The following is a 25232-nucleotide window of genomic DNA, read 5'->3' as shown; positions in this document are numbered from 1 at the left end:
AGTACAACAAAAACATCCTGATGACAGATGCAACTATTTGAAATATTGAAGGACTTTTTTTAAATGAAATTCAAAAAAGATTCTGTGGCAGACACTAATTACTATAATAAATGAGGATAACTTAATACAAACATGATTTAGGCTAATAATTTGTAACTAAAAAATAGTCTAGGAGTTCCCATTGTGGTGTAGTGGTTAACGAATCTGACTAGGAACCATGAGGTTGCAGGTTCGATCCCTGGCCTTGTTCAGTGGGTTAAGGATCAGGCGTTGCCGTGAGCTGTGGTGTAGGTCACAGACGCAGCTGAGATCCCCATTGCTGTGGCTCTGGCATGGGCCAGCGGCTACAGCTCTGATTAGACCCCTAGCCTGGGAACTTCCATATGCCGCTGGTATGGCCTTAGAAAAGACAAAAAGACAAAAACAATTAAAAATAAAAAATAGTCTAAATATTGACATTTTAAACCTTAAAAGGAAAAATAAATGCAGTTATACTAATAATTTTTAATTTATTAATCTAGTGCTCAAGTCTAACACTAAACAAAATTTGCAGTATACAATGGCTTTATATCTAAATAGTAACGCAAATACATTTTACGGCTACTCATTAAGTTTAGAGGAACCCCAAAAACTAAAGGACGGAGATAATGGATTATGCTTCTTAATATATGAGTCCTTATCTGTATTACACACATTATTTGGAACAGTTGCATGTAAAGAGCATTTAACATCCATTTCTTTTCCATTACGTTCCTTTGTAAAATATGCAGTTTGTTCTGTACAAATGTGCTCTCTATTCCAGGCCATATTTTCTGGCACATCAACAGGGTTAAATTATTATAGTTGACGTACAATAGAATGCCTTGGCTTGGCCACTGCCCACAAACTTGAATACATCTTAAAGTCCTCCTTCTGGACTCTTGGGAGAACCTGGTTTATCTCACTGTGTGTCTTTTCTATTTAGTGCCCTGAACGAGACACAAAGTGAAAAAGAGGAAGAGGGAGCAAAAAGGGCAGGCTGGTCCAGGGGAAAATCGAGTATCAAACAACATTGGTATTCAAAATTAATGGTTAAGCCTCCAGAGCTCATCACCCACATGTTTTAGGTTTCATTCAGCAACTAGCTGTAGTTACAGACTCTATTCAGAAGTCACGCTTATGCTTTAAAGTACATAGACCATCAGTTCCATTTATACAGGGACGATACGTAGAGCTGAATCAGTTCTGAGTAATTCTGCCTACAGCCTACTTTTGCAAGTGTAGTAATTAAAATTTGTTTTCATGTAATTAAACTTCATGTAATTAAAATTTGTTTTATTGGATGATTTTCTAATCATCCGTTTCATTTTGCCTGTAAAGGCACAGACAAGACATCGCATGAATTAGAAAGTTTCTAAAAGTAGCCACCGCATGTGAATACTTGAATTGCTGTGTATATTAAGTATTCACAATCAGTGTATTACCACCAATGTCTGACCAGTATTGTCAAATAGTACTAGTAGTATTTAATTTATGCTATTAATTTCAGCACCTAGAGAGCAGGTAAGTACAGTTTTTCTGGGGGCATATTAATGACATGAGAATTTCTAACAAGGGAAAAGATAATTACTGAGAAAGGAGTATATCATTGGCGGATACATACATGAACAGTTCTCTCTTCTCAATAGTGAAGCATGGTAATTGTTTCGTATTTGCTAATTTAGATTACATAGTGATCCACAGGTAAAATCCTGCAGATAAAATACTGCGTTTACTTTTAAACCTTTTATGTTACTATTTAATTAAACAATGCACATATTAAGGTACCACCCTGCAGCATCTCATAAATGTAGACAGTCTATTTATCCATGCATTCATGCATTTATCAAGTGTATATTAATCACCTAACATGTGCGAAGCATCCAGCCATTTTCTGTTTAGATTCTCTCTGCAGTTGCAAGTTTTATCTGTGCCTCCATACTTCCTACCTGGTCTATCATTAGTAATTATTTAACAGGTTTGTGTAACAATTCCTTTGTGATTGGAGCACTGGAAGTACATGGAGACTTGGAAAAAAATCGTGACACAAGTACACTGAAGTTTACATAAAGATGATTTCTCTTTCTGGTAGACGAAAGAACGTTTAAACTGAAGTTACATCACTTGACTTACAATTACCACAACATCTGAAGGAAAGAAGCTGTGAATTGAACCTGAGGACAATTACCCGTATTAGAAATGTAGACTCTTAAAATTTCCATCTGGGAGTTCGTTGTGGCGCAGTGGTTAACGAATCCAACTAGGAACCATGAGGTTGCGGGTTCGGTCCCTGCCCTTGCTCAGTGGGTTAACGATCCGGCGTTGCCGTGAGCTGTGGTGTAGGTTGCAGACGCGGCTCGGATCCCGCGTTGCTGTGGCTCTGGCGTAGGCCGGTGGTTGCACTTCCGATTGGACCCCTAGCCTGGGAACCTCCATATGCCGCGGGAGCGGCCCAAGAAATAGCAACAACAACAACAACAAAAAGACAAAAAAAAAAAAAATAAAATTAAAATTAAAATTTCCATCTGGCGTCCACTGATGAGAAAGGAGCAATTCACAGACTTTCCAAAGATCTCCAGTTCACGCAGGCCATCCCAGAAATAGTGTAACCAATTAGCTTTTTCAGCTCAGTGAGCGGTACGGTACGGACTAAAAAGTGAGCAGTTTCTAATCTCCCATTTGTGAACAGACTACCTTCCTCCCGTTCCCACAGGGGCAAGGGCTGCCCACGTAACTCTGAGTTTTCCAGCCAGGGATGGGTGTCTTTTCCTTTGGGTTTCCAGAGCTCTGCCATCCCATTATAGAGGTAATGTGCATGGCCATTTAGCCATAGAGAATCCACTCAACTCCTCCCCCAGTGTAGCCTGCTGATGCTGATTGGGAGCAAAGGCTGTCTACATGCCTATGCATGTTTGCTTGTGTTCTCCCCGCCCCCCCCTCCCCCGCACCTTCCTATCTATCTATATCTATCTGTCTATTTAATCTTCTATTTATCCAACTGTTATCTTTTTATCTAAATTGAATACTCTATGTGTTAGGGCTTCTAGGCACTGGAAATAGAGTAATGAATAAAAAAGCAAGAAACATTTCTGTCCTCAGAAATCTTTACATGCTAGTTAATACTGGTTGACATCCTACTGGGTGATTTTAGAAAATTATTAAATTTCTTTCCTATTCCTCAGTTTTCTCAGTTGTAAAACTGAAATAATAGCTACTATTATTTTGTAGTTTGTTGGGGAGATTTAGTCAGATAATACATATGAAGCACTTAGTCCTGATACCATAAGCCCTTGCTGTTCTTACTACATGGAAAGAATGGGTCACAAACCCGACTAGGATTCATGAGGATCCAGGTTTGATCTCTGGCCTCATTCAGAGGGTTAAGGATCTGGCGTTGCTGTGAGCCGTGGTGTAGGTTGGAGATGTAGCTTGGATCCCATATAGACAAAATGCTTTTTTCTTTGTAAATGCTTAAGAAAACAAGGCAGTACTCATAGTTGTTCTTTGCACCTCTAAATTTCAGCCTGAATCATATATATTAGACTTTTTTTTTAGAAAAAAGGATTATTTCATTTATTTACCATAATGAGGGAATTAACTGCTGCTTGTAAATTTTCCAGACGTGACTTTTTAAAATGAAAATTAAAAGATTTTAATCTGTTTGAAACCATTCAAAAACAAATTATTCACTTTGTTTTCTTAACCTGTGCCTGTTGAAGGGAACTTGTTTCTGTTGACTTGAGGGCCAGCTGTGGTTAGGAACAACTTGAGCCTTTCAAAGGCACTGAGTCTGTCACGGTATTGAGTTTCTAACTCTTCCGTGAGTAACTTGTGGGCAGATCCCACCCACCTCCCACCTTTCCATGGCCTTTTTGTATATTTGGCTAAGAGAACATTTTATTCTTCCTTCTTTCAAAGAAGGGGCATTTAAGATTGCTGGGTAAGCGAGTGGAGAGATGAGTTGCTGCTATAGTTACATTTAAAAAATGTGACTCTATGTACTTTTGTTCTTTGGAAATTGGATCAAATTTGAACTATTGGAAATAGTGGGTCAAGGTTGAGACTGATGGGGAGTCCCCATCGTGGCTCAGTGGTAGCGAACCTAACTAGTATCCATGAGGATGCGGATTTGATCCCTGGCCTCACACAGTGGGTTAAGGATCTGACGTTGCCCTGAGCTGTGGTGTAGGTCTCAGACACAAATCAGAGTCCACATTTCTGAGGCTGTGGCATAGGCTGGCAGCTTCAGCTCTGATTCAGTCCCTAGACTGAGAACTTCCACATGCAGTGGGTGTGGCCTTAAAAAAAAAAAAAGACAGAAAACATTGAGACTGATGCGAGTGGAGTTGATAAAATATTTTGGGGCCCATGGATGATCTTCGAAAGATTGTCTTTGCTAGTCTGTAGTAGTAACAAAAGAATACTCCTCCTGTTTAGCACTCCGGAAGAGAGAAATGTTACTGTATATTAACATGTAATGTACTAAAACAAATTTCATCACTATCTTCTACGTTCAATGATTATTCTATGTTTTTTCTCCCTGAACATGCCGAGGTAGCTGGCTGCAATTTAGTGGAGTTGATTAGTAGCCTTTAAGAAGGTATCAAAGTCAAAGCAGTTAAATGGATCAGTGCTAAAAGTCCTCACCCTGATAGAGCCATTGTCTAATCTCATAGTTTGAGCATCCGGGGGGAATTCAGTTGTTACAGAAGAAACTGAAACTGAATCATTAAAAGCGACAAATGACCAACTGAAGATTGAGAAAACATTAGATAGAAAAGTCTTTGGTTCAGAAGCTGCATAGAGTATAAGATATACAACTCGTTCCACATTTCAAATGAAACTTCATAATGGACAGAAATAAAAATCATTATACAAATTAAAAAAAAATTCACACTCCAAAAAAAAAAAAGAAACTTTAAGTCATTGATAGAAGAAATAGAAATAATTGTGAGAATTCAAAATTCACTCATAGTGCTCTTATTCTATGATACGATAATGTCTTGGTTTTCTGTGTGTTATCTAAAAGGAGTTGTAAGATAACTCTGGTTTCTCTTCAGATCATATAAATCTTTTACCTTTTAAACGGAGTTGTGAGAAACCGGAGTATAAGATGAAAAATGTAAGAGGTTTGGAAATGTTATGATCAAAGGATAGACTAGCAAGTGTTCTCCTCATTTCTCTGTCTTTTTAACCAAACAAAATGGTGAAAACCAAGCTTCATCTTTAGGATCGAGGCCAAACTGCATGTCAATGTGTCTTAGAGTTGAGTACGTTTTAAATCATACTTTTAAACAGAAATTTAAGCTGTTCTCTCTAAAAATCCTTGGTTCTGTATGTTAATCTCATTATTTTGAAAACTTGACATCTTTAAACAATCACATTCTGCTTACTGGTAATTCATGTACTCTCTCAGCCTACGTTATGTTCAAAAAGAGAGTCATTTTCTCTGTAGTACCTTACTGATGTGTGTGTAATTTAAAACAAGAACATTTTAATTTTCTTAGTTTTTCTCAGTGAAATGTTACATGCAAATGATGGAAATAATGTATAATTTTCTTGTAGCTATCCATGCAGTTGCATTTTATTTGCTCACAATTTTTAATACATTAGTAATAAATGCACACTATGGAAAGAAAGAATGTTATGAAAAGTCATCTGTAACCCTACCACCCTTAGACAACCTTGGCATATACTTTGTATCCTTTTCGATTTTTTTATTATTGTTACACTAAACAAATTTCTATCATTTATCTCTATCTTCTTAAAGTTGTATCTCCATATTCACAGATGAAGCTACCTTTATCTAGAAAATAGGATTATACACTACATATTTTCATTTGTTTTTAATACAAAATGTATTATGACTACTCTTCTACATTTGTACTTGCAAGTATTTGCATTATATTTCTTTGAAGATATATGATTTTTTTTAACCACTTCCTTACTTTTGGACATTTATATTGTATCCCTTCTTTCCTGCCATAAAGACCACATTATTTAAAAAATCTTTCTCAAGTAGTTTAAAAATGTATTTTTCTGAATTCTAAGTGGAATTGTTGGGTCCAGTGAAATACACATTTGTTGCCTTTATAAATGTGGACAAAATGCCCTACTAGAACTAGTGTCTGTATGGCCTTTTCACCAAACCCTAGTGTTATAACAATTTTTTTCAAAAAACATTAAATTTGAGAGTTGAAAAATGATAGCTATGCTTGCTTTCTTTAGAAAGAGATAACATGTTACCGATATTTCTATAGGTTATTTATTGTGCCCCAAAGGAAAGCTAGCCATTTGCAATAACAACTACCTAGTTGGACTCAGACCATTCCATTAGGTTAGTGGTAAATTCCTCTTTGTTTTCAAACATTAAAGGAGCCAGGATTGTATCTTGCGAGCGTTGATATATTATTTAGTTCAGTATTACTTACTGTAGGACTTTTTGATAGTGGCTTCTAAATCGACAATAAGGATAAACTCTCAAATGAGCCCTTTTAGATCACCATCTAAAAACATAAACATTGTGTTCATAAGACTATCAAAGGAATGCTTTTGTTGGATTTGCTCCACCAACTCGTGTAGGCAATATCCCAAGCTCAAACAGCCGGCAGTTGCTTTGTAGAAGACAAACGGCGTCTGTAATCACTGTGACAGGACCACAGGTTGCATATCATCACTTCCACCAAGTGATGCAAGAAAGCATAACTTGAATAATGTTAACTCCATCATTGGGAGCAAAGGTGTCAATAAGGATGCTTTGAAATGAAGTTTGAAAAAAAGGCTTTAAACATTGCACAGAATTTTGCAGTGGATAGTTTTTGTGTGTGTGTGTGTGTTTGTTTGTTTATTTGTTTTTAGTTGAGAATGAATCAACTGCACAGCTCATTGACCTGGGGACGAAAACCTAATAAGCATAATTCTCTTCTCCAAAGCCAGGAGATCAAAAAGCGAGTTTTATCTATTCTTTTATTTATACAATTAGAATATTATCTCCCTCACACTTAGGGCTACTAGAAGCAATAGTTATATCCTGGTGATGTCAGGTGGCTACTAGGAGTGAAGTGTAGCTAAGCCTTCCTCAGGAGTTGTAGCGACAGAAGAGAAGCAAGAGATGAATTTAGGTTGTTGATTGTTCCTTGGTCCAGTCTGTAGGCTGCATGCTCTAAATCGGTTCATGGACCAGTCCATTTATGATCACAACCTCCCCAATCAATGGGTAGAGACAATACATTGTGTAAGAATTGTCTTACATAATGCTGGTGTTACTTGAACTTGAGTTCAACACCTCTGTTGGAGTTCTACTCTTTTCTTCCTCCTCATTATTCCTCCTTCATCTCGTAACTTCCAGATTCTGAATGTGTAATATGTGCCAGACTTTGTGGTGACATATTTTAAATATTACCACTAATCCTTGGACTGTTTTGTGTCAGTGATAATAAAGGTGCTGTGTTACATTGCCTTCCTTATAGAGATGAGGAAACTGAGATTCACAGAGGTAAAGAGACTCAAAGACTTGTGGTACAACGGTATTTTTCATGTTAAGTACTTTAACCTTCAATTGCTAATCTAACCAACTATAAAGCAGTAGACATTGTTTATTGAGGGCATACTATGTGACACTCTGCTAAGTGCCTTGTCTTTACAACATCCTTATGAGGCAGAAATTACTAGTCCCATGTGTTAGATGAGAAAAATATCTTTAAGAGAAAGAATTATATATATATATAAATATAAATATCTTTGAGGTATTTTTATATGTAAATATGTAAATATATAAGTATCTTTAAGAGATAGAATTATATATATATAAATATAAATATCTTTGAGGTATTTTTATATATAAATATATTTTTATATGTAAATATATAAGTATCTTTAAGAGATAGAATTATATATACAAGCACACAGGGGTTAGCACATCAAGGAATAGACATCAGACATGGGACACCATATAACCCAAAGCCTAGAGGATTCAATGAAATAATTAATTTTAAATGCTTCATATAGTACCCAGAGGAGAGAAAATAGGAAGTTTATGTTAACTTTTCACAGTGAGCGTCTGCACTAATAATTGAACTAGGACGTCTGACTTCATCCTATGCCTAATCTCTGACTTTTGTCTTTATGAAATAAAACTGATTTACAAGAGTTATTGATGATGAGCAAAAACTAAAAGAGGTCAATTCCCCCACTTTGGCGGAGAACCCATACTTGATAGTAGCCTGCTGATTGCTACATATCTTTCAAAATGTTTCATTTTATATTTGTTGGTGTCATTAGATATCAGGCAGTTGTGAGCATTTTACATAAACATTATTTTTATTAATTGTTCGCATTGTACCTCTCTCTAAATTTTTTCAAGAATGATTTTTACTGGAAATTAACATCATTAGATGTGAATTTTCAGTTAACAGCTTGGCAATTGTGTTATTAGGCTCCTACTGCGAGAATGACAGAGGAGTATAACAATCAGTAACTTGTGTTTCCTGAAAGATACCTATAAGCAAACCAATCATTTGAATTCGCAGTGATAGGAGCAGGGTCAAGGTATTTACAGAGGGCTGTAAGAGAAGAAAAGAGAGGCAGCCATCCAGCCCAAAGGGTTGGAATTGATTTGGGGGAGAAAATTCTTCATCATTCCAAAGCAAATATATCAATTATTATTTTGTCTTTTAGGACCACACCTGAGGCATGTGGAGGTTCCCAGGCTAGGGGTCAAATTGGAGCTGTAGCTGCTGGCCTCCTCCACAGCAACGCCAGATCAGAGCCGTGTCTGTGACCTACACCACAGCTCGAGGCAGCGCTGGTTGCTTAACTCACTGGGGGAAGCCAGGGATCGAACCTGTGTCCTCGTGGATGCTAATCAGATTTGTTTCCTGTGAGCCCCAGTGGGAAGTCCTGATATGAAATTTTAAATAGACCAAAATATGAGAATGCAAACTTTATCAATTAGAGTGTAGCCTTAGCTTTGTGAACATTGTGACGTAATGTTTACTCTCATTTTCTTTTTCTTTTTCCTTTTTCTCTCAGCTAAATAGAAAAAGACAATGTGTTTTTCGTGCTAGAATTTTAAGGATACAATTAACACATTGGAAAAATTCTTATTTTTTTTTTCTTTCTACCTTTAAAAACATTAAGGGAGTAAATTGTTCAAGCATGAACTCATAGGGCAAGATAAATACTGGAAAAAAATGCTTTGACTACAGTTCTAATAATGGTGAAATTTGTCAACTGTTCTGAGGTATTAGATATTTATTATAGAAACTAGAAAAAGTAAATCTTTGTTGTCCAAAATATCAAAATAGATTTTAACAATGTTAATAAAAAAATTATTATGAACAGATACAGAGGCTTTTTGACTCTTTATCTCACCTGGTTTGACTATTCTAGTTCATAATTTAAATATGTAACTCTGAAATAACTTGGGTACTTTCTCAAGTCACAATGAGTATTTTACAGCAAAAACAAAGAAAAGATAAAATAATTCAGAAATTCTGGTAGGTACATATTCATTTTAAATATTTAGAATCAGTCATACTTAATATATGATATAATGACAAATTATAATAGGTTTTAGTGTACAAAATGAAGATCTTTGATCTGACACTAAAATTAACTTGATAAATACATATTTTACTTATTATAGCTTTAAGATTTTACTCATTTCAATGTCTTTATAAAAACCTAGAGCACTCTAATTTATTACTATAAATACAGAAATTCTAGATATTTTTTTTACCATTATTTAACATTATGATTACCGTTAATGATGCTTATTCTAAGAATACAACCATAGATACTAATTAACGTATAACATAATTTGTCAATTCGGTAGGTCAGCTATTTCAGAACACTTAGTAAAATTGATAATATATCATTTTTATATAAAAGCGTCTTATTTATTTTGGAATAGAGATTTCTTTTAAATGATAAAAATTGTCCACCTGAAATCAATAGGCAGCATCATTATAAAAGTTGTAATACTAAAGGCATTTTCATTAAAATCAGAAATGATAAAAACATGTCCACCATCACCTCTCTGCTGTATATATTAACTATGGTGCTGAAAAATTTGGGCCAATTAAGTAGAAGTAGAAAAAGAAAAGAAAATATAACTATATATTCAGAATTATGAACTAAATCCTCACTATTGGACTGGCAAAAGGAATATGTAATATATGGAAAGATGCTTAAAATCAATTTAAAAATTAATGTGCAAAATTAAGAAATTTTCTGAAAAAAGGTTATATTTTTCAAAACCAAGTAAAGAATATTTAACTTTACTGGTAATCAAAGACGTGCATACTGAAACAATGATTAATATTTCTCTAAAATAAAGGTAGTAACAGGTAATCATAGTTTTAAGTTGAACCCAAGAAAGTGTACATTCTCAGATATCACTTGTGGGATTATAAATTAATTTTTCTAGAAGGAATTGGGTCATTTTAAGCAAAATCTTTAAAAATATTTATATTTATGGTATAACTATCATTTATAATTTCCTTAAGGAAATTCTTATATGTATCTACAACAAAAACAAAAAAAATAGAAAAAGCAAAAGGTTTCTGCTGTAGTTGTGGAATGGCTAAATAACTTATGAATACTAAAATAACTAATATAATATTTAACGATAATCTATGTAATAATATGGTATGTGTATATGTGTGTGTGTTTTTGTGTATTCCCAATTTTGAGAAAAAGGAAAAAAATACACATTTAAAAGTTTTGAAAAAATCATTTAAATATTTTGACTTTTCATTTGGCAGTTGAATTATCAGTGATTTTTATTTTCCACTCACTTTTTCTTTTTTTATTAAAGTATAGTTGATTTACAGTGTTGTGCCAATTTCTCCTATACAGCAAAGTAACACATACACATTTCTTTCTTGTTATCTTCCATCATGGTCTATCCCAAGATACTGGGTGTAGTTCCCTGTGCTCGACAGTAGGACCTCTTTGCTGTCCATTCTAAATGTAATAGTTTGCATCTACTAACCTCAAACTCCCAGTCCATCCCACTCCCTCTCCCCTCTTCCCTCTTCCCTCTCTCTTGGTAATGCAAGTTTGTTCTCTCTGTAAGTCTATTTCTCTTCTGTAGATGAGCTCACTCATGCCATGTTTTAGATTCCACATACAAGCAATATCATACGGTATTTGTCTTTCTCTTTCTGATTTACTTCACTTAGTATGAGAATCTCTAGTTTCATCCATATTGCTGCAAATGGCATTATTTCATTCTTTTTTATGGCTCTTTCATGGTTCTTCTTTATTCCATTTTATATATATAGGTACCACATCTTCTTAATCCATTTATTTGTCAATGGAAATTTAGGTTGTTTCCTTGTCTTGGCTGTTGTGAATAGTGATGCTATGAGATTTTAATTTTATGGCCACACCCATGTCATATGGGTGTTCCTGGGCCAGGGGTTGAATCCAGGCCATAACTGTGACCTGCCCTGCAGCTGCAGAAACACTGTATCCTTTAACCCACTGTGCCAGGCTAAGGATCAAACCCATGCCTCCACAGTGACCAGAGTTGCTGCAGTTGAATTCTTAACCCACTGTACCAAAGTAGGAACTCCCACTTATTTATTTTATAAAAGGGATTTTATTACTTTTATTAAGTACACATTTATGCTAAAATTTTCACACAGTTCCCATGAATAGTCCCTTAATCTATGAAATATAATTTTGTCTATAAATTGTATTTATATTAGATGCTAAAATCATTAATTAAAAAAAGTCTATCTTTAATTGATTCAGTGCATGACAGATCTGTTATGTGATTTAGAAAATTTCTCTTCAGTTACCCAGGCGGTCCCCTCTGCACGCTTCCAATATGCATGAATTTCGTTTAACAGTATAAATAACAATCCTCTTAGAACATAGTTGAAATATTGGTTATCATTGATATATTGACAGTAATTGTTTAAAATACAACTTTTGCTGCTGGCTCATCAGTCCACGAATTATTGGATAAATAGCCATCTCACATCATGATCATTGACCAGTCATGGCACTTGCGGTCTGATAGTGACTGGTCAGCGCACATACATTAATCAGTTCATTCATTAAGAAGCTTATGGTTGTGTAATCTCCTTATAGGTAATATACCCATGGGGCATTTTATGAGTATTACTCTTCACTCTTTGTTTATTTATTTGGTCTTTTTAAGTCTGTATCCATGGCATATGGAAGTTCCCAGGCTAGGGGTCAAATCAGAGCTGCAGCTTCCGGCCTGTACGGAGCATGACTATTCAAAAAGGATTTCGCCAAAAAAGATGAAAAGAAAGAATATATTGGGAGTGAAATTTCAGCTGAACATTTTTTTCTTGCAGAAGAAATAGCTGATCGTTGTCACTATTTGGAATATTTTATATTTGCAGCCAGAGCAGCTTAATGAAGGTGGATTAAGTGTAAATGAGGACACTGGTTGTGATGAATAGGTGAAGATGTCTGAGAGGAAGTGATGCCAACAAAAACTTGACATTAAAGGAATTCTCAGACATTTCATGACGATGAAAGTGCAAACGTGAAAATGATAGGAGCAAGCTTATTCATACTTATAAAGTGGAATGATAATTCTCAAGGCTTAGAAAATATGTTATAGGAGTTCCCGTCGTAGTGCAGTGGTTAACGGATCCAACTAGGAACCATGAGGTTGCGGGTTCCATCCCTGCCCTTGCTCAGTGGCAGGGAATCTGGTGTTGCCATGAGCTGTGGTGTAGCTTGCAGACTTGGCTCGGATCCCGTGTTGCTGTGGCTGTGGTGTAGGCTGGTGGCTAGAGCTCCGATTCAACCCCTAGCCTGGGAACCTCCATATGCCACGGGAGTGGCCCAAGAAATGGCAAAAAGACAAAAAAAAAAAAAAGAAAAGAAAATATGTTATAGAATAAGAAAGCCAAAAATAAAAGTTATAGAATGAGAACGCCAGCACTATTCAAGATAGTCAGTGATTTTTTACAGAGAAATGATTTTATTTTCGAAGTTTCTAATATTACAGTGTATTGAATGTTGGTTCTACTGTATTCACTTTACATTTGCAACTAAGAAGTTTTACAGTTTTGTCTCCATTTATTCCTTCTCTGATGCTCTTCTTTCTTTGTGAAGATCCAGATTTCTAACCTATATTGTTTTCCTTTTCTGTAAAAAACATCTTTTAACATTTCTTGCAAGTCAGGTCTACTGCCAGCACATTTTCTTGATTTCTGCTTGTCTAATAAATCTTTATTTCCCCTTTACTTTTGAAGGATAATTTTTCAGAGTACAGAATTCTAGATTGTTTTTTTTTTTTTTTCCTCTCAACACTTTATTTCACACAATTCCTATGGTAGCTTCTGCTAGTGAGTCTTGGCTGCTATATTTGGCACTCCCTGTATTTGACTGTCTCTCCAGTCTTGAGGACAGCTGTTTTCCCTGTGTCCTTAGCTTAGGGATCCAGGGAGAATTGTTGATTTTTCAGTCAGTGCAGATTTTATTTTTCTGTTATGATGAATTCAAAACTCCAAGCTCTTTACCCATGGAACCAGAATTGGGACGTCAAGTCTGTCTGTCTTCCCTCCTCTCCCTCCCTTCCTCCCTTCCATTTTTTAGGACTGTAGCCATGGCATATGGAAGTTCCCAGACTAAGGGTCAGATTGGAGCTGCAGTTGCCAGGCTCCACCACAGCCACAGCAACACCAGATCCAAGCCACGTCTGTGACTTGTAGCACAGCTCACAGCAATGCTGGATCCTTTAACCCACTGAGTGAGGCCAGGGATCGAACCCACATCCTCATGGATAATAGTCAGACTGTCTGCTGAGCCACAAGAGTAACTCCAGAAGTTAGGTTTTTAATGTTTTGACAAAAAACTTTAAGATTGTGGAACAGTCATAATTTTTGCCATTGATTATTAAGATCACTTTACAAGGTTTTAGCTTACATTGTCACTTTTCCAATTCTGTACTACCATGCCTATAATATGCTAAGTTTTGATTTAGAAAACATTATTCATGGTATAATAGTTACTGGCGTTTAATACCTTGATGTTAGCTTTCCATCCAGCTGAAGTGCCTGGTATTTAAGTAAATCATAGATTTATATTTTCATCATTCTGATATTGCTTTATTGTTCTAGTGTGATCACTGCTTGCCTCTTTATAATGACAAGCCTTTCCGCCAAAGTGACCACGTTCATGCTTTTAATTGTAAACGCTGTGAATGCAACGGCCATTCGAGAAGCTGTCACTACAACATCTCCGTGGACCCCTTTCCATTTGAGCACCACAGAGGGGGTGGAGGAGTTTGCGACGACTGTGAGCATAACACTACAGGTGACTAGCAAATAACACAAATAGCAAAGACAGATTTGGCCTTGAAGCCCATGCGCTTCTATATATAAAATTGAAAAACTGAGAAAAATTAAAATTAAAACAATGCCTATTATTTTAATTGTTATTGCTATCTTATTTAAGAAAGAACTTTCATACGATTAACTTTGAAAACCACACCACTTTGTTTCATCTTCAGAGTGTCAAATAATTAGGTAGTTATCAGAAATAACATTCTACTCTTAGACTATATCTTTTCAGGAAAAATAAATTTTTATAAGTTCACAGTATTTGATTAAAACATGAATGTACTTTGGATAAATCAGAGTTATTGCATTACTTTGAGTAGATACATCTTTAAAATAAGTTTCCTTGTGTGACCCTGATCTTCTGTTATACCTGGATTCTTAGGTAGAGAGGTTTACATTCATTCAGTTTGGATGTGGACTCTTTTTAAATACAGAAAATAATTATTGAAGTCTTATACTAAAATCATCCAGCATTTTGATTACTCATTGAAAACTACTATTTTCTAAAAGGCTGATAAGTTAATGCAGAAATAGACAGTATCTAAATTTGTGAAATATAATGGCTCAAGTCTGATAGGTTTGAAAATTTGCAACTCTGAAGCATGAATGAATGTATTAGATAATTATTGATGACCTAAAAATGTGACAAGACCTTGGCTAGGTGCTGGGGATGTAAAGATGAACAAGATAATGAATTTTCCTGTCTTTGTATGGATTATTACATGATGGTAAAAGCACCTCATTAAAGGAACAATTACAAAATTGTCTGATGAGTGCTAAAATAGGGTAGTATAGTAGGAGTTATCCAGGGTAGGGATTAGGGGAGTGCACAAAGTTTTCCAGTAAAAAAATAGTTGGGCAGTGGTGGAGAGGAGAAAAAAGCATGACACCCTTGAAGAGTTGACAACAGTGCAAATGACTGATTTTCAGAAAAGGCACAAGAAAGGAAGGCAGAGTCCAGGTATGAGGGGGGCTCTATAAACCATGATAAAGAGATTGGCTTCTATCCTAATGTTAATGAGATGCCACTCAAGGGTTTTGCAGAGGAAAGGAACATGATAAGTGTGTTTTTTGAAGGCCCATCTGGTTATAAAGTGGAGAATGGATTGGAGAGGGTCCACAGTGGTATTGGAACACCAATTAGTAGAACCCTGAAGTAGTCCAGATGAGAAATAATGCTGGAAGACATTTAAGGGGGTATGGACAGAGGTCAGGGGATCCAACAGATATTTAAGGTAGAAAGGGACAGCATTTTCTGAGCAAGCCATAGGCTGCAGGGAAAGGAAGGAGGAAGCGTCAAGATGTATGCCTGACATTCCCAGTTGAGCAACACGCTCTGTGTTGGAACCAGCCACTGAGAGAGGAAACATAGGAGGATTAAACTTCAGGAGAAGATGGCAAGTTCTTTTCCGGACATGTACCCTGTTGTGTTTACAAAAAACAAAGAAGAAACTCTCTTTAGGGCAGTTGGAAGTATGGTTCTGAATCTCCTTTCTTAGAGAAAGCCTTCCACGATGCACGTCAGAGGAGATCCATGTGTTTTATAGTGTTTAGCGGCACCTTATGCTTATCACCGTTTGTAAATGTGTATTTATTCCTGTAATGGTTGAATTAAGATTCATCTCACTCACCAGACGGTAAGAAAGCCCTGTGGAAAGGGTGCAGTGTGTATTTTGCTCAGCACTCTATTCCTCAGCACTTAGCACGGTGTTGGTAACATGGTAATCACTCAATAAATATTCATTGAAGGATAAATAAAGGAGAGATTTCTAGATTGGAGATATAAATTTGGGAGTCATCAGCATATATAAATGGAAGTATTCTAGACATTTAGAAATCCATTTAATTTTTAATTAGTCCTTAACGAATATCCATCCTAATGTGAGTTTTTCTCTTGACTAAGTTATCTTCATCTTCTAATGTTGGGCCAATTTCAGCAGTATTTGAGCAAGCGTGCATAATATTGAAAGGAATTGATAGCTTTGAGTTTCATTTCAGTGGTCTTATACGCGACTCACATTTATTTTAGTAACTCCCTGTAGTTTAGATTGTTTTCTTATATAAAATCAAGGGAGAATATCTGAGTAATTGTAAACAATAGGAATTGCCTCCTATTTCTAATGTGTCAAGATATTCTATTTAATAGGAAATGTACTTGGCACGGCTAAGCATACTAAATTTCTCTGTTGATATTTGAAATGAAAAATAATGGCCATAAGCACTAACAGAAGCATTTGCTTTTAATCACATTAACTATAAAATAATAAATTATGTTAAGATCCATCTTCTCTTCCACAAGATTTAGTTCTGGAAAAATATTTTACTGCTGTATGCCGATCTGCTTCCAACTGAATAGCTATCATCTACCACACATATAGACATTTCTCATATTTGATTTAGATTATGTGCCAAGTCCTAGAAATAAAAGTTTAAGTTTAGAAACAAACTCCTTCAAAATGTATGGGCCCCTACAAAGCCCAGCTTTTTAGAAGTGGGATATTATATACCAGATGGGAGTTTAATGAAGTAAAGCACAGTTTGTAACAGGTTCATTGTTTCATATGCTGTGGATCACTAAATTGGCAGGTAGAGATGAAAGGTGCATTAAAATGGACGTCCCGAAAATTATGGAATTCCCTCAAAGGAATACAGTCTTTAATTTTGAATTATGCAGCTGATTTTAATGAATTAGAAGTCATAATGCATAACCTTTCCCTGACACAGGAAAGAACTGTGAGCTGTGTAAGGATTACTTTTTCCGACAAGTTGGTGCAGATCCTTCAGCCATAGATGTTTGCCAGCCCTGTGATTGTGACAAAGTTGGCACTAGAAACAGTAGCGTCCTTTGCAATCAGGTGAGTCTCTGCATTGAAGGTAAAGAATGCCTGTCTTTCAGAAACTAATTCAGGAGATGGTCTATCAGTGAAATTGAAGACTCTATCAGGAAGTCCTCTGGGTGTGTTTGCATTTCAAAGAGATGGCTGCTCTTGGAGTATTCCTGTCCAACTTCGAATATGCATGTGAAATAGAAGGTTACTCCGGTGGCCCTTTGCATATAAGAAAGGCCCATTTTATTTTTAATTTTAAAATTGTCTACCACTTTGCTATACAGTAGAAAACTGACAGAGCACTGTAAGCCAACTATAGTGGAAAAAATAAAAATCATTTAAAGAAATAAAAACAAAAATAAATAAAATTGTCCAAAAAATTGAGAGGTAGGGTGTTTCATGTAAACTAGGAAATAAGTATATATTTTAGAACTGTTTGTGAATCAATATTAATACATGATATTAAATAAGTTTTCCTCCCAAATCCAAAGCAGATAGTACAGCAAAAGTTGCTTTCCTACAGAGCCACATGGGCATTCTGGTAGCTCTGTTCTAAATTTATTTTAACCTTTCCTCTAACAATACAATGGATTTTTATAATTTTACAAATTTTAATTACCAACATCACGCACATTGGTGTCTCACTTATGTGAACACAGATTCTAACTGTGTTAGAAATCAGGAAAAGCAGCTTCGTATTTAAATGCGCTGTCTTCAGCTGGTGCTCTTTACCTGTTCTGACCATACTACCACATGGAAATAAAGGGCCAATTTACTTTGAAGAATCTATTCAATGATTGTATTAAATTTTAATAATTACATATTCTCTTGCAAATAATTGAGAATGCAGTGGCTAGGAGCATAATCCACAATCTGGTTAAAGAAAAGAGTTAAGTTACAAGACAGTAAGTTCAAGGTGAAATACATTTGTCATATAATTTGTAGCATGCATTAAAAACTATTTTAACAAATGAAAGCCAAATACAAAGTGAGGTAAAATACAGATTTGAAGACTTTCAGCTTAAATACAGTGTGTTAATGAAAGAACATTATATGCCTCACTGCAGGGCTGAAGAGTAGAAGAATAATTAATATAGGCAACTTCTACTATTTTTATATTGTGATATTGAAAGTCATACTGCAGTTTTATATGTTGATTAATAAAATCTGACTGTGTCTTTATGCATCTCATCCTTACGTATTTGCCCTGAGTTTTCAGCATGGATGTCATTTGCTTGTTATTCATGTCTCAGTTCAAAGACTGACATATCTCTTAAGATCTCTTCACTGACCACCCAATTACAGAACATTCTCAAAACACTGTGTTTTACATAATGCCATGGTATTTTCATTACAGCCGTTATTTAACTAAGCAAATCAAATTCATTTATTTGCTTCTTCGTCTTTTTTTTTCTCTGATACCAACAATACGGTTTGAGTCATATAATAAGCACCCCATAAATATTTGTTTAATGTTGCGTGAATGAGGTTTTGAGCACTGATCTCATAGATGGTCACTTAGAATGGCTGTTAAAATAATAAGATCATTACGCAAAGTTTTCGTTTAACCATTTCTCACTAAATAAGTCAGGTAATTTTGGTATATTGTACTGAAAAATTGTGAACTAAAGTTATACTTCTTGAAGTTTCATTTTTATGTCATAATCATATGAATTAAAGTGTGGCAGATTAGTCTCTCAATTCTACGACTTAGGAGTGTAAGAAATACAAAAATAATTTTTCTCAGATTTCTATTTCAAGTCTACTTCATTGGGATAGGGAACAGTTTCAGTGGTTCTGTGGTCGTAAATATTTAAGAAGTGGATATATGAAGGAGAAAAAGCCCACCACGCTCAATTTTAAGCTACCCATAAGATGTCACCAAACTCGAATTGGGGAAGAATTGTTTTATCGTACAATGGAGACTCGCCAGTACACTTCTGGTTCTGAATCTCGTTCCCCGCTTTTCATGGGGTGAACCTGATTTTTGGGTGCAGTTATACATGAACCTCCTCAGGGCAATGACATTACAAAAGGTAGGACATCACGGACCACTGATGTCATCAATATAAGCAGGCATCCTTTGGGATCGCCTTGAAATGGAGCAGCCAGGGGCAGTGTTTTCTGCATCCTAATGGAGAGCAGAACTCCATGTCCTGTGCAGCGGTAATAGGCTCTCTCCTGCTGGGTCATTGGAGCCAGAGTGGAGAACATTGCCTTCCATCTCCACCTGGCAGTGGTGAGGGAACCTCCCTCTTCACCACCAGAGGCGTTTCATCGGAAGCCTCACTGTTAAAGCAAGATTTAAGGAAGATTCAGAGTCTTACAATACCAAAATATCCAGGTTCTAATAGGATTTCACTTATGCCAAGAACTGGGATAATATCAAAAGGAATGAAAAAAAGACAACAATACCAGCATCAAGCTGATTTAGATGGTAGAATTATCCTGCTAGGATTTTAAAACACTCATCCATTTGCATCCAGCATATACCTACTGTCAAGTTTGGCTGAAGGAACTTCTCTGGACGGAAAGGAAATGACAAATGAAGGAATGTTGAAATATCAGGAAGGAATAAAAAACATCACAGTTAAAATAGGGCTAAATACAGTACATTTTCCCCATCCTCTTCAAGTTTTTAACATTTTTTGATGGTAGACATAAAATTGTATCACTGTTTCCTAAAATATTAGAGGAGATATTTAAACAATTAAAAATTGAGAGGGTAAGAGAACTTAAAGGGAAGGCACTTTTTCTATACTTAACTGGTATTGCTGAAATAAAAACTAGCAGACTCTGATATGTGATATCTAGAATAACAACTAAAGACTATAAGGATAATGTACTAAAAACACTACAGTAGGGGAAGGGCAGAGGGAAGGATGGACTGGCGGTTTGGGATTTGGCATATGCATAAAGAGGTATATGGAATGACTGGCTAATGGAGACCTGTATAGCACAGGGAACTCTACACAATATTCTGTGGCAATCTATATGGGGAAAGAATCTGAAAAAGAATAGATGTGTGTATATATAACAATCACTTTGTTGTGCAGAAGTTATCACAGCATTGTTACACAGCTATACCTCAATAAAACTTTAACAAATGAAAATAACAAGAACTACAGATAACTCAAAATGGAATTCTAAGGTATATTCAAGGAAAAAAACCATATACTCAACTACAACACTGTAAGAAAAAGTAAGTAGAGACTGAAAAACAGAATTAAAAACCAAAAAATTAAAAGGCACACTTACTAAGCGTTAATATCACAATACCATTAAATGGAAATGTTCTAATAAACCAACTGAAAATTTAAATGGCCAGACTGGATTTAAAAAATCATGATCCATCATCTGATTTTATAAAAAATTCACTGCAAGTATAATAATTTTAAGTCCTTTTAGGCTGTACATAACAAGGATGGAAAAACTTGTATTATGTAAAAATTAGGAGTAATTAGAAGACATAGAAATTCTAAATGAGCTTGTACCAAACAGCAGAGCTGCAAATACAGGAAAAAATTGAGACCTGAAAGGATAAATTTAAAAAAAGAAGTGAAGTTTCAACAAATTTTATACAACAGAAAATCATCAAGAGTAAGAAATCAAAATTACCTTCAGCCAGTGTTCCCATCCTGGTGCAGAGGAAATGAATCCAACTAGGAACCATGAGGTTGTAGGTTTGATCCCTGGCCTCACTCAGTGGCTTAAGGATCCGGCATTGCTGTGAACTGTGGTGTAGGTTGCAGACACAGCTTGGGTCTAACATGGCTGTGGCTGTGGTGCAGGCTGGTGGCTACAGCTCCAATTAGACCCCTCGCCTGGGAATCTCCATATGCTGTGGGTGTGGCCCTAAAAAGACAAAAAGACAAAAATTACCTTCAACCCGCAAGATCTGACATTTGATGAAGAGTCTACTCAACATAGCAGAGTACACATCTAAAATATATGAATACCAAGGTAGACAGTATCCTGGGACATAAAGCAAACCTCGGTGAATTTAAAAGAACTGAAACTGTAGAGAGTAGGTTCTTGGACCACAATGGAATCAAAATAGAAGTCAATAATGGATAATTAAATGAAGACGAGTCTTTCCAATACATGATGCTCATATGCAAGAGAATGAAGTTGGCCTCCCTACTTCACACTATATACAAAAATGAACTCGGAACCAAGAGTGAAATCTAAGAGCTAAAACCATAAAACTCTTAGAAGAAAATAGCAATGTAAATCTTCATGTTCTTGAATAAGTCGATGGCTTTTTAGATATGACACCAAAAGCATAAGCAACAACATAATGGATAAATTGGACCTTGTTAAAATTGAAAATATTAGTTTTACAAAGGATACCATCTGGAAAATGAAAAAAAAAAAAAAAAACCAACCCAAAGAATAGGAAAAAAATTTTGCAAGGCATCTCTCCAATAAGAGACTGTCTCCAGTGTATGTCAAGAAATGCTAGAACTTAAAAGACAATCCAATTAAAAAAAATGGGTAAGGGATCAAAATTGTTCTCCAAGGAAGATATAAATGGAAAACAAGTATATAAAAAGATTCTCAATATTATTTGTCTTCAGAGAAGTGCAATTATTTTTATTAATAATGGTTGGGAAATTTCCAAAATTAATGACAGGCACCAAACCATGAATCCAGGAAGCTCCGAGAATGGTAAGTGGAGTGTTGGGAGAAGTACACTTAAGAATTTCATATTTGAACTGCAGAAGATCAGAGATTAAACAAACAAAAAAAGCTTGAGATAATTTCAAGGGAGGGAGAGAAGAAATCCTCATACTTACAGAGCAACCATGCACTTGTAGACCTATAATATAGGCACAACCTAAAATTTGAGAGTTAAAATTTATTTGGGGCAAAATGAGGACTATGGCCTAGGAGGCAGCATCTCAGATATCTGTGAAACACGGCTGCAAAGAGTTAGGGGGAAGGTCATCATACAGGTGATTTTGGTGGAAGGGGAGGTACATGCAGCCAAGTATGTATTTTACAGACTTTCACTGCTGCTCTTGTGAAGTTTACTGCTAATCAGGAGGAGCAGATGTCACCGTGAAAGATGATAGTGATTTTTCTAGATGTGAAGAGATACAAGAATTGAGCTCATAAATTACTCTCCTAAAATTATCCAACTATCTGAAGACCTGTTCTGCCACTTTTCCCAGGGCACAGAGTGTCTCACTCCCGATTGCCACCCTGATGTCTTTTCAGGGGGTGTTGAGGGCCAGCAGCTACAGTGGCTCGTGATTCAGGCCTTGTAGAGGCAGATGGCAAGTGTCAAGATATCACTTCATACTCACGAACGTGGCTATTGTAAAAAGTGCATATAATACCAAGCGTTGATGAGGATGCGAAAAAAGTCGAATTCCTATAGGCTGTTGATGGAAGTGGAAAATGTGCACTCACTTTGGAAAACAGTCTGGGGTTGCTCAAAATATTAACTATAGGATTTACCATATGACCCAGAACTTGAACTCCTTGCTATAGGTTCAAGCACAAAGAAAATAGAGATCCTCACTCAGCCTTATTCATGAATGCTCCTTGCTGCTTTATCCATAATAGTCCAATTATAGAAATAAGCCAAATGTCCACTAACTCATGAATGGATAGATATAACATATCCACTCAATGGGATATTATTCGGTAGTGAGAAAAAAATTTACTGATGTATTACACCATGTACTTTGATCTCAGGAGTGAGAGTAGGGGAAAAGAAGAATAAGAAAAAAATGCTTTTTAAAAGACGCTTCTGTATAATATTTTCCACGTGTAAAAATACAAAAATGCACGACAGGAAAGAGGATTTACAATAACATTTTCCTTTGTTTTAAAAACATTTTCCCTTATTTTTTTCTCTGCATAATTTGCTTTGTTGATAATTTTTATAGTCAAAAAAATATAGAGAGAATTTTCATGAAATTTGACATGTAGCCAGAGAGCTACATATATAAATCTGAAGGTAGACCCAATGATAGAACACTTTCATGAATTTAAAAGCTCCATATTCTCCTCTCTAAATCACATTCACATTTTATCTAATTTCATTTTGTTTTTCTCATGCCTTAAGTATAGACACAAAATCTGTGCTAACTGTTACACGAGGAAATGTAGTGTCAGGTACACCTTGCCTAAATATTAGGAAAGATTTTAAAAAATATTTACCATTTTCAGCAGAATAACAGTACACACTAAAAAAGCTGTCAACAGTGTCAGAATTATAAACTGTAAAATTCAAGGACATTTTAAAAATTCATGCAGTTGCAATCCTTAACAATATTAGGGCGCATACAAGGAAATTAGGCAGTAGTTCAAGTCTCATTTGGTTATAATAACTTAGGAATCAAGCCAGCCCCAAATGGCCCCAGTGACTATGCTGTGTGCTCTGTGTTCTGGAAGGGAACGTTCCCTTTGGCACTTGTCATTTGCAGCTCCATCCAGTCTCCTAAGATACGGCATGTTTGCCTTATTCTTCCATAAGAAGTGTTATAATTCTTCCTCTTGTGAATGCCAAGATCTTGAAAATGGCATGAATGATGCCCTGAGTCACTAAATGCTAAAAGTGCTGATGCCAGCGTCAAGGCACATAGACCATCTAAAGCACATAATCTAGCGTTCCTAGGAGAAAATGGAGAGGAATTGTTGCTGTCTTAGAGGAACCCTTCGTATGGGGGCCCTGGGTCCTTAACACTACTGTGGATGATTTTAGGGTATCCGTATATGCCTTTGAATCGGAGGTGGGAGTGTGTCTGTCTCTTTTCTGTTTACGTATTTTTGGAATGAGAGCTTCCCATATACAAAATGTATACCTGAGCCAGGAAAAAAAAAAAAAAATTACTGCACTGGGGAAAATGAGTCTATTTCTCTTAGGAGCAGGCTTGACTGATACAGGTACATGTCATGTGAGTTTCCCAGGATGTCACTGCAGCACTGCAGTTCCTTCTTGTTTCCTTGGAACTCAGCGCAGGAGTCCTTTGCCCTTTTCCCCTGAGTTGGAGGTTGTCCCTTCTTTCCCATTTCCTCATCTAGTGTGACGTGCGTCCTGAAGACCCAGATAGGGCTCCAGGCCTGAGTGATGCTTTTTAAAAAAATTCTGAGGTATTCGAAGAAGGATCCATAAAGGTAATGCTTCAAGTGTAGGGGTATGTGTGTGTGTGTAGAGAGAGAGAGAAAGTGAGGAAGGACGAAGGAAAGGAAAGGAAAGAAAGAAAAGATCCCAGGCTCCTCCAGACTCAAGTAGGAGTAAGCTCTCTGGCTCCCACGTGCCTTTCACTGAGCTCGCCCTTCGTACGGGGCTGGTGTTCCTGGAGTACCTTCTCTAGCGTGTGCACAGGTAGTGCTGACGATGGGAGTGGATTCTAGAGCAAGGCCATAGCATGGGGCCTGCCTCTTGCAGAAGGCGTTCAAGAAATGTCAGCGTGCCTTTCCACTTGGCATTTTCTCCATCTCTCTTCCCTTCTTCCCCCCTTACTTTGCTGTGTACTTGGATCTGGTGAGGGAAACCACGAGAGTTAAGCCACAACAGACAAGATACGCAGGTTAAGCCATTGCAGTGTGCTTAACATTTTGATATGCATGTGAACATCTCAGATGCTTTTTTCAAAGACAGATTCTGATCCAGCGAGTCTTGAGTGAGGACAGAGTCTGCATTTGTGAAAGCTCCTGGGTGACCCCTTGGTGCTCCCCTGTGGACCCGTCTTTCACAGCCTCGTTGCTACAACACTGTCTGGCAAAGATGCACAGAGAAAAGAAACTGGATATGGATTTGTATAAGGGGACTGGATGTGGATTTGTACATGTAAATACTTGATTAGTGGTGGATGCACTCTGTCCTAGCCTCTGAATTCCACTCTAAAATTAAGTGGTTTTCTAAGTTTGCCAGTCTACCAAGCCCCTGCTAAATTGCCATCAAAGTATACCCTAAACTTAGTCCTCAAAATGAGAGGTTCTACTCTCGCCATTTTTTTTTTTTTTTTAAATGGGAATGAAAATCTGTGAAGAAGGGGAATCTAAAAGTTGGCTGAGAGAGTTCCCATCA

At 36.3% G+C, this 25232-nt stretch overlaps 1 protein-coding gene across 1 annotated transcript in view; it reads left to right on the top strand.

Annotated features, from left to right (window-relative positions):
• The window catches only part of USH2A (usherin), an 837143-nt gene that overhangs the window by 148459 nt on the left and 663452 nt on the right, over window positions 1-25232 (top strand). The window contains 2 exon segments of the mRNA XM_021064292.1: window positions 14136-14331; window positions 17082-17212. Coding sequence (XP_020919951.1) covers window positions 14136-14331; window positions 17082-17212 — 327 coding nt within the window.

Source organism: Sus scrofa, chromosome 10 (genome assembly GCF_000003025.6).
Source record: "Sus scrofa isolate TJ Tabasco breed Duroc chromosome 10, Sscrofa11.1, whole genome shotgun sequence".
In the NCBI taxonomy this organism is placed as follows: domain Eukaryota; kingdom Metazoa; phylum Chordata; class Mammalia; order Artiodactyla; family Suidae; genus Sus; species Sus scrofa.
This window is presented reverse-complemented; position numbering and strand designations above follow the sequence as displayed.